General features: G+C 67.0%; 2 protein-coding genes across 2 annotated transcripts; one reads left to right on the forward strand and one right to left on the reverse strand.

The window, feature by feature from the left end:
* Positions 1 to 860: 860 nt before the first annotated feature.
* Positions 861 to 2,866, forward strand: OPA3 (outer mitochondrial membrane lipid metabolism regulator OPA3). Its single transcript, XM_084501978.1, has 2 exons — positions 861 to 1,189; positions 1,640 to 2,866. The coding sequence occupies exons 1-2, from the start codon at positions 1,048 to 1,050 to the stop codon at positions 2,023 to 2,025; spliced, it is 528 nt and encodes a 175-aa protein (XP_084358104.1). The 5' UTR covers positions 861 to 1,047; the 3' UTR covers positions 2,026 to 2,866.
* On the reverse strand, positions 2,486 to 8,373 carry VASP (vasodilator stimulated phosphoprotein). Its single transcript, XM_084501962.1, has 13 exons — positions 8,259 to 8,373; positions 5,960 to 6,131; positions 5,296 to 5,464; positions 5,147 to 5,198; positions 4,666 to 4,706; positions 4,327 to 4,538; positions 4,145 to 4,245; positions 3,985 to 4,045; positions 3,835 to 3,877; positions 3,607 to 3,652; positions 3,228 to 3,297; positions 3,088 to 3,145; positions 2,486 to 2,865 (listed from the first exon to the last, which is right to left on the reverse strand). Exons 1-13 carry the CDS (start codon positions 8,261 to 8,263, stop codon positions 2,828 to 2,830), a joined length of 1,068 nt encoding a protein of 355 aa, XP_084358088.1. The 5' UTR covers positions 8,264 to 8,373; the 3' UTR covers positions 2,486 to 2,827.
* Positions 8,374 to 9,896: the final 1,523 nt, after the last annotated feature.

A 9,896-nucleotide genomic window follows, 5' to 3' on the forward strand; every position in this document is an offset into this window, starting at 1 on the left:
ATTGCCCCCCCAGTCCCCCATTGTCCCCTGTGACCCCAATGTCCCCCTATTGCCCCATTGCCCCCCATTACCCCCCATCACCCCATTACCCCCCCAGTCCCCCATTGTCCCCTGTTGCCCCAATGTCCCCCTATTACCCCATTACCCCCCCCATTACCCCCCATTAACCCCACCACCCCATTAACTGCGCACCCCATTAGCCCCCCCATCACCCCATTACCCCCCAGTCCCCCATTGTCCCCTGTGACCCCAATGCCCCTCTATTGCCCCATTGGCCCCCATTACCCCCCATCACCCCATTACCCCCCCATCACCCCCCAATACCTCCCCCCACCCCATTACTCCCCATCACCCCATTACCCCCCCATCACCCCATTACCCCCCATCACCCCATTGCCCCCCCTAGCCCCCAATTATCCCCAGTTATCCCAATGCCTCCCTATTGCCCCATTGGCCCCCATTACCCCCCATCACCCCATTGGCCCCCAATGCCCCCCCCACCCCATTACCCCCCATCACCCCATTACCCCCCCATTACCCCCATTGTCCCCTATGACCCCAATGCCCCCCTATTGCCCCCCATTACTCCCCATCACCCCATAACCCCATCACCCCATCACCCCCCCCATTACCACCCCACCCCATAACCCCATCACCCCATAACCCCCACCACCCCCCCACCCTCCCCTCCCCCAGCCAATCACACCCCCCTCAATTTGCATAAACCACGCCCCCTCCGTTTTCCATTCACTCCCGTGCGGCACACAACGGGTTAAACCCGACAGGGGGGAGAGGTGGGCGTGACCAGGCCGGGGATAGGCGTGGCCACGGCGGAGTGGGCGTGGCCACGGCGGAGGGCCTGGCTGCGGTGGGTGGGCGTGGCCACGGCGGCTGGGCCGAGACCAGGAGGGGGGCGTGGCCACGGCGGGAGGGACGAAGCCAGGAGAGGGGCGTGGCCACGGAAGGGGGCGTGGCTACAGCGGGGGGCGTGGCTTGCCCCCCCCCCCCCCTCGCCGCGCGGCGCTGAGGTCACGGCGCGCGCCGAGGATGGTGGCGGGCGCGTTCCCGATCGCCAAGCTGCTGACGCTGGGCGCGCGCCAGCTCAGCCGCCCCCTGGCCGCGCGCATCAAGGCCGGGGCCCGCGCCAGCCCCTTCTTCCGCGCCTACATCTGCCTGCCGCCGGCCCAGCGTGAGTGAGGCGGAAAGGGGGGGCTCCGCGGGGCGGCCAATGGGAGGGCGAGGCGGGTGAGCGGCGGCCAATGGGAGGGCGCGGCGGGCGGATGTTGGCCAATGGGAGGGAGAGGGGGGCGGGCGCAGGGAGGGCGGGGGGAAGGGGGGGAGTGACGGCGGAGTGGGCCAATGGGGAGAGGGGATGGGAGACGGTGGGAGGCCAATGGGAGGGCGCGGAGGGTGGGCGGGGGAAAGAGGGTGAGTGATGGCGGCGCGGTCCAATGGGGGGAGGCGCCGCGGAGGGCGGGCAGCCAATGGGAAGGCGCAGCGGGCGGGCGCGGGGAGGGCGGGGCGAAGAGTTGGATTGACGGCCGCGCGGCCCAATGGGGGGAGGCGCCGCGGGGTGGGGCGGCCAATGGGAGGAGGAGGCGGAGCGGGAGGGGGGTGACATTGAGCGGCGGCCCCGCAGTGTACCACTGGGTGGAGATGCGCGCCAAGATGCGGATCATGGGCTTCCGCGGCGCCGCCGTGAAGCCGCTCAACGAGGAGGCGGCGGCGGAGCTGGGCGCCGAGCTGCTGGGCGAAGCGATCGTGTTCGGCGTGGGCGGGCTCTGCATCTACCTGGAGTACGCGCGGCAGGCGGGGCAGGCCCGGCGCCGCGAGGAGGAGCAGGCCGCGGCGCTGCGCGAAATGGCGGCCGGCCTAGAGCGCATGCGCGCCGAGCTCGACGCGCTGAAGGCGGCCAGCGGAGGGGGCGGGGCCGAGGCGGGCGCTGCGCACGGCCCCGCCCCGGGCTCTGCACACGGCCCCACCCCCGGCGCTGCGCAAGGCCCCGCCCCCGGCCCCGCCCATTAAAGCGCCCTCGCGCTCTTCCCGCCGGCGGTCCCCTCGGGGGGCGGGGCCGCAGCGCGGGGGCGGAAAGGGGGCGGGGTAGGTGAGAGTGGGCGTGGCCTCCCACCCTTAAAAGGGGTTGCGGGCCCGGATTGGAGGGGCTGTGCAAAGTGGGCGGGGCGTGGGCCCTGCGGGGGGCGGGGCCTCGCTCAGCCCTAGCAGGGGGGCCCTTTGGATGGGGGCGGGGCTGGTCCCTTCGCGCGGGGGGCGGAGCCAAGGGGTGGGGGCGGGGCTGTGAAGAAGGGGCGTGGCCACGGGGAGTGGGCGGGGCCTCAGCCCCTCCTAGGGTCCACGTGGCTGAATGGGACGCCCCATTTGGGGGGGGGGGGAGTTGTGACCCCCATGTTCCCCCCCCAGTGACACCCGGGGGTCGCAGCCCCCCCCCACGGGGTCAGGTGACACCGAGTGACACAGGAGGGGGGTGTCCCATAGAAAAGAACCGCCTTTATTTGGGATTTTTGGGGGTGTGGAGGGGGGGGGGGGAGCAAATGGGGATAGGACCCCATTTACACCCCCCCCCCTTATTTTTCTTTTTAAAAAAAAGGTGAAAAAAATCAACAAAAGTGGCATAAAAAAAGAGCCTGAATGCGTGTGTGTGTGTGTTGGGGGGAGGGGCACAGTGTAGGGGGGGAGCAGCCCCCCCCCCTCGGCCGGTAAGGCACAGCCTGGGGGGGGGGGGTCCGGCCCAGTGACCCCCACCCCCCCCATCCACTGGCTGAGGGCTGGGAGGGGGAGTGCGGGGGGGGGGGGGGGGGGGTTGGGGGTGCTAGGGGGCACCCCGCTTCCGCAGCTCCACCACGAATGCTGGGGGGGGGAGAGGTGGTGTCATTTGGGGGGGGCCCTTAAGGTGCCCCCCCCCATTTTCCTACAGCCCTCAGCTTCCCCCTTGCCCCCCCATTTTCTCCTCTGCTCCCCCCATCTGTCTATGCCCGTCCTTTACCTCATAGCCCCCCCCATTACCATATTGCCCCCCCCCATGCCCCTCATTTCCCCATGGCCCCCCCATTTCCCCCCCCCAGCACCCACCCTCAATGATCTCCTCCTTCATCTTCTGCAGCTCCCGCCGCACCTCCTCCAGCAGCTCCTGCACAGGACAAAGGTTGGGGGGGGGTCCCCAAATTACCCCATCATGACACCCCCAAATCTTCTGCCCCCACCCTCAATACCTGTTTGAGCCGTTCCAGGTCGGGCTCATCCGCAGCACTGGGGGGCTCGCTGGGGGCAGCTGACTTCATCCTGGTGGGGGGGGTGGGGCAGGTTGGGGACCCCCCAACATCACCTGAGCCCCCCCCAGGTTATTCCCAGCCCCCCCCCAATCAACCCAGCACCCCCATATTCCCTTCCTGGACACCCCCAACCCACCCCCCAATCCTTTCGCAAGCACCCCCCCACCCACATATCCCCCCCCAAGGTGCCCCCAACCCTACCTCGTGCACACTCCCAAATCTCCTGCACCCCCCCCAAAAAAAATCCAGCCTCTATACCCATCCCCTCCCCCAAATAAGCCCCCCCAAACCCCCACACCCCCCCCAAACCGGCCCCCACCTGGGCAACGTGCTGCTCGCCTTCTCCCACGGCCTCCTCACAGGCTCTGCGGGGAGAGGGCAACGAATTGGGGGGGAGGGCGCGACCCCCACCCCCAAAAAAAGCCCCCTAAACCCGCCCGCACCTGCAGGACTACAACTCCCAGCATGCCTCGCTGCTGCCCCCCCACGGCTGGGCATGCTGCGGGCAGCAGCGGGGCATGCTGGGAGTTGTGGTCCCCGCACTCACCCGCGGGCTGCGCTGCGGTCCTAGCGCCCGGCTCCGCGTCGTCCTAAAGGGGTTGGGGGGGGGGGGGGGGTCTTGAATTGGGGCTGGGGGGGGGGGGCACCCCAAAACCGACCCGGGGGGGGGGGCCACGGGGGGGGGGGCGACCCTCACGTTGGTGCCGTCCTCGTCCTTCTTTGGCGCTGGCTTGTCCCCCTGCAGGGTGGCCTTCCTCCTGGGGGGGGGGAGATTTTGGGGTGGGGGGGGTCAATATGGAAAAAGGATGCCCCCCCCCCCCCCCAAAAAAAAGACCCCCCCCCGAATTTGCCCTCACCGTCGGGCCAGCATGGCGCTCATCTCCTCCATCAAGCCCCCCCCGCCCCCCCCACCCTTGGGGGGGGCGGCAGGGGGGGGCCCCCCGCTGGGTGCCTCATCCTGGGGGGAGAAATGGGGTGAGCTGACCCCCCCCCCAAAATTTTTAACCCCCCCCCCCCCCCAAATTTTTAACCCCCTTACCTTGCCGACTTTCCTGAGTTTAGCCCCCGCGATAGCAGCAGCGAAGCCGGAGCCCCCCCCCGAGCCCCCCCCGGCAGCCCCCGCACCCCCAGGTAAGGGGGGGGCTGGCGGGACCCCAGCGGTGGGGGGGGGTCCTGGCGGTGGGGGGGGGCCCGGAGGCGGGGGGGGGCCGGGTGGTGGGGGGGGTCCCCCTGGGGGTCCGGCTGGAGCAGCTGGAATTGGGGGGAAAAGGTTTTTTTTTTTTTTTGGGGGGGGGGGGGGGGGGGGTAGGGGTGAGCCCCCACTTGTGGGTTTTTTTTTTTGGTGGGGGGGGGCTTGGGACCCCCCCCAATCACCCACCTGTAGCCGCCACACGCCGCTCTGGCTCCTCCGGTGCCTGCCTGGGGGGGGGTAGAGGGTCAGATCTGGCCCCCCCCCAAGGCACAGGGACCCCCCCCCAAAGCACAGGGACCCCCCCCCACTGGAATAGGACCCCCCCCCCATGACACACAGACCCCCAGCACCCCCCCCACAACCCCCTATAAGGTTAACCACCCCCCCAGGACACCCACAGACCCCACCCTGAGTGGGGGGGGCACCCACAGATGCCCCCCCCCAACAGGACCCCCCCCCAAAACATGGGACCCCCCCAATAGAACACAGACACCCCCAAAAACACCCCCCAAACCCCCCCAGCACAGGGTGTCCCCCCCAAATACGCTGCCCCCCCAGCACCCATTGATCCCCCCAGCACCCATGGGCCCCCCCAAGCACCCATGGGCCCCTCCCCAGCACCCATGGGCCCCCCCCCATATTTTTATTTGGGGGGGGGGGCACCCACCTCTCCTGGCTCTCCTCGGGGGGCTCCGGCTCCGTCCAGGGCTGCGAGGGTCCTATTGAGGAGGGGGGGGGGGGTCAGAGGGTGTGCGTATAAAGAGGGGGGGGGCATTCAGGGGTGCCCCCCCCCAGGCCCCACCCAAGGGTGCTCACCCTCCTCCAGCGCCTGCAGCGCCCGCAGGACGGCGGCGGCGAAGAGGGCGGCCTCGCGGGGGGCGCTGAAGCTGAGCCCCCAGACCCAGCGGGACCCCCGCCACTGGTGGAACTGGGGGGTGGCCTGGCTGTAGCGCAGCCCCCGCCCCAGCGGGCAGTTCAGCACCACCTGTGGGGGGGGGGGGATAGTGAGCACCCATGGGTGCACCCCAGCACCCATGGGTGCTCCTTAAACCTCCCTCCCTGCGCCCATGAGGGTCCCGTAATCCCCCCCCATTTTAATGGGTTTCCCCTAATACCCCCCCCTAAGCACCCACGGGTACTATAGCACCTTGCCCAGCACCCATGGGTGCACCCCAGCACCCATGGGTGCTCCTTAAGCCTCCCTCTCTGCGCCCATTAGGGTCCCGTAACCCCCCCTCCATGTTAATGGGTGTCCCATATTCCCCCCCCCAAGCACCCAGGGGTCCTATAGCACCCCGCCCAGCACCCATGGGTGCCCATACCCAAAGTTACCCCACCCCCCCACATGCCCTATAACCCCTCACCACCACCCATAGGTGCCCCGTAGCCCCCCCGCATCCCTCACAACCCCCTTAACCCCTGCACCCACAGGTGCCCCCTTGCCTCCCCCGCCCCCCCCAGCACCCATGGGTGCCCCCACCTGCTGGTCGGGCTGCATCTTGCGCCCCACCAGGCGGAAGGCGTGGTTGCCGGGGTGGTGGTAGAGCTGGACGCAGCTGGGGGTCTGGGGGCCCCCCCCCGCCGCCACCCACTGCTTCTGGGCCTCGTCGTAGAGCAGCACCGTGGCGCGGGCGCTGCACAGCACCGTCTCGCTGCAGGGGGCACCCATGGGTGGGGGGGGCAGGACATCAGCACCAGAACCCAACATGGGATCCCCCCCCCCCACTGTATGTGCGAATGGGGATCCCCCCCCCAGCACCCATGGGTATGGGACCCCCCAGCACACGCCCAGCACCCATGGGTGGGGGTAGCACCCCCAGTATGGGCACCCATGGGTGGGGGGGCATGGCATCAGCACCAGCACCCATCATGGGACCCCCCCCCAGCTGTACACGTAGAAGGGGATCCCCCCCCCCCCCCAACTAGCACCCAAGGGTGGGGGGCCATGGGTATGGGACCCCCCAGGACACGCATGACACCAGGGGGCACCCATGGGTGCTGACACCCCAGAAAGGGACCCCCCCAGAACCGGTACCCACAGGTGTGACCCCCCCCAGCACCCATGGGTGGGGGGCCATGGGTATTGGACCCCCCAGGACACGCACGACACCAGGGGGCACCCATGGGTGGGGGGAAGCGCCCAATATGGGCACCCATGGGTGCTTGCACCCCAAAATGGGAACCTCCCCAGTACCGGTACCCACAAATGAGGAACCCCCCCCTCCCCCAACACCCTCTCCACTATCACCCATGGGTGGGGGCCATGGGTATGGGACCCCCCAGCACCCACCCAGCACCCATGGGTGGGGGGAGCCCCCCAATACGGGCACCTATGGGTGCTAACACCCCAGAAAGGGACCCCCCCAGAACCAATACCCACAGGAGTGAACCCCCCAGCACCCATGGGTGGGGGACAAAGGCTATGGGACCCCCCCAGCACCCATGGGTGGGGGGAGCACCCCCAATACAGACACCCATGGGTGCCTCCACCCCAAAACAAGCCCCCCCCCGGGTACCAGCCCCCCCCCAGCCCCCTCCCCCAGGGGTGAGCCCCCCCCAGGGCACCGGCACCCATGGGTGGGGGCACCCCAACACTTGGGGTTCCCCTCGGGGTGCTGCCCCCCCCCGCCCCCCCCCTTTTTCCTTCCTCTTCCCAACGGCTCCGGCCGCGGCCCCGCCCCTGGGCGGGCACATCCTGGAGGGGGGGGGGGGGCAGTGTTTGTGGCGGCCCTACCCAAACACCCCCGGACCCCCCCGGTGCCCCCCCCTCCCCCGGTAAAGCCCTCGGTCCCCTCACTGCTACCGGGACCCCCCCCGGGGGTTTCCGGGCCCCCCCCGGTGCCATTGACCCCCCCCCCAGGTGCTTCCGAGCCCCCTCCCCGGTGCTACCGGGGCCCCTCCCGGTACTACCGGGGCCCCCCCGGTGTTACCGGGACCCCTCCCGGTACTTCGGGTCCCCCCCGGTGCCACTGACCCCCCCCCCCCCCCCGGGTCTTCTGAGCCCCTCCGGTGCTACCGGGACACCTCCCGGTACTTCAGGTCCCCCCCCCGGTACTACCGGAACCACCCCTGTGCTACGGGGACGCCCCCGGTGCCACTTTACCCCCCCCCCCAGGTGCTTCCGATTCCCTCCGGTACTACCGGAACCCCCCCGGTGCCACTGACCCCCCCCCCCCAGGTACTACCGAGCCCCTCCGGTGTTACTGGGACCTCTCCCGGTACTTCAGGTCGCCCCCCCCGGTACTACCGGAACCCCCCCGGTGCCACTTTACCCCCCCCCAGCTGCTTCCGAGCCCCTCCGGTGCTACCGGGACCCCCCCCCGGTGCCACCGGTGCCCTCCCCCATGGCTTCCGATCCCCTCCGGTACTACCGGAACCCCCCCGGTGCCACTGATCCCCCCCTCCCAGGTGCTTTCGAGTCCCTCCGGTGCTACCGGGACCCCTCCCGGTACTTCAGGTCCCCTCCCGGTACTACCGGAACCCCCCTGGTGCCACTGATCCCCCCCCCCCAGGTGCTTCCGAGCCCCTCCAGTGCTACCGGGACCCCCCCCCGGTGCCACCGGTGCCCTCCCCCATGGCTTCCGATCCCCTCCGGTACTACCGGAACCCCCCCGGTGCCACCGGTCCCCCCCCCCCGGGGCTTCTGAGCCCCTCCGGTGCTACCGGGACCCCTCCCGGTGCTACCGGAGCCCCCCCAGCCCCCCCCCCGGAGCCAATTCCCGGTGCTTCCGGCCCGGTTCCCGGTGCGGGAGGGGCTGGGCCCGGGCCTGGCCGCTCACCTCATGCTGGCGGCGGCGGCTGGGGCCGGGCCGGGCCCTTCCGGTAGCGGCGGCGGCGGCAGCGGCGGGGCGGGACCGGGGAAAGGGGGGGGGAGGGGGGGGCGAAGGACCCGGCGGCCGCGACCCGGCGCTAAGCCACGCCCCCTTTTTCCTGGCCACGCCCATTTCCCCGCCACATCCCATTCGTTTAGACCACGCCCTCTGTGCGAGGACACGCCCCTTTCGCGTGACCACGCCCTTTTTGCTATGCCCAGCTCCTTCCACCAGGCCACACCCCTTTCCATAGGCCACGCCCTCTTCGCTTCGCCGCGCCCCCCGTCCCTTTAGCCACGCCCCCTTCGGTCGGCCCGGCCCCCCGCTCTAAAGGCAGCGGCCTCCTTAAAATGGCGACGCCCCGAAGTGGGGCCCACCACCAGGGAGGGGTTAAAAGGGGCACCTGGTGCCCCCCCCCGGGGTCCTCCCAGAACCCACAGTGCAAATCCTGGCTCTACGTGGGACCAAATACCCCCAAATTAACCCTAATGCCTGAGAACGAATCCCTCAAGCGTATCATGAATCCGAGAATCCCCAAATATCCCCACAAGGGACCCATAGGGATCACCAAGACCAATTCCTGGCTCCGTATGGGAAAAATCACCTAAAAATTAACCCAAATCTCTAAGAATAAATCCCTCAAGCGTGTCTAGAACCCTAAAATCCTCGAATATCCCGAGCTGGAAGGGATATTGAGGTCCCAGTGATCCTTGTGGAATCCCACAAGGATCACCGGGACCAACTCCTGGCTCCATATGGGACCAAAGACCTGAAAATTAACCCAAATGTTATAAATGAAGTCTCAACTCAATCTGAATTTAGTAATATTTATAAAAGAATATTTATAAAAGGCAAGTAAACAGCACTGGGTGTGCGGGGAGTCTACGCTCTATCAACATGCACACACAAATATCAAATATTCTAAATATACAGAATATTGCTTTTAAATACTAAACCCGAGTACACCAAAACATTTGTACAATCAGGAAAGGTAACAAACAATCCTTTAAGTTTATTACTATACAAATATTTATTGTGTATTACAACTGTCAATGTCCGTGACTGGGGGAGCAGAGTTGGCCTGGCTGAAGTGCTCCCATATCTTCCATGACTTATAACAGTCTCCATTTCCCATTCCTTTTTCTTAATTACAGTCTCCATTTTCCATTCCTTTTGAACAATATGTCTTGCTTTAAGTTGTCAAGAAACTCGGCCTTCAGGCCTTATGGATCCTGTTCTTCCTGGATTGAAGAAAAACACATCCATCTCCTTTTCAAGGCCGTAGGGCCTAGGCCAAAAGGCACGTCCAGGTCACCAGGGGCATAACAGCAAAGGCCTTCGATGGCTGTAGCAGCAGAGGGGCCGATGGCGTGGCAGAAGGAGCAGTAAAGGAGCCCGCAGCTCCCTCACTATCTGGCAAACCACACGTTTCTGATTGTGGCCCCACACGGCTCTGTAAGGCCTCAGAGACTGCTCGCCAGGTGCCGAGCAATCCCACTGCAACCTTGTCGTTTTTAGTTGCAGAGTCCCACACCTTACAATAAATTTGGTCCCGTATTTCAGGCTCATAAACTGATTGTTAATAAGGAGAATGAGCTGTGAGGT

Source organism: Aythya ferina (assembly GCF_964211825.1).
Source record: "Aythya ferina genome assembly, chromosome: 35".
Taxonomy (NCBI): Eukaryota; Metazoa; Chordata; class Aves; order Anseriformes; family Anatidae; genus Aythya; species Aythya ferina.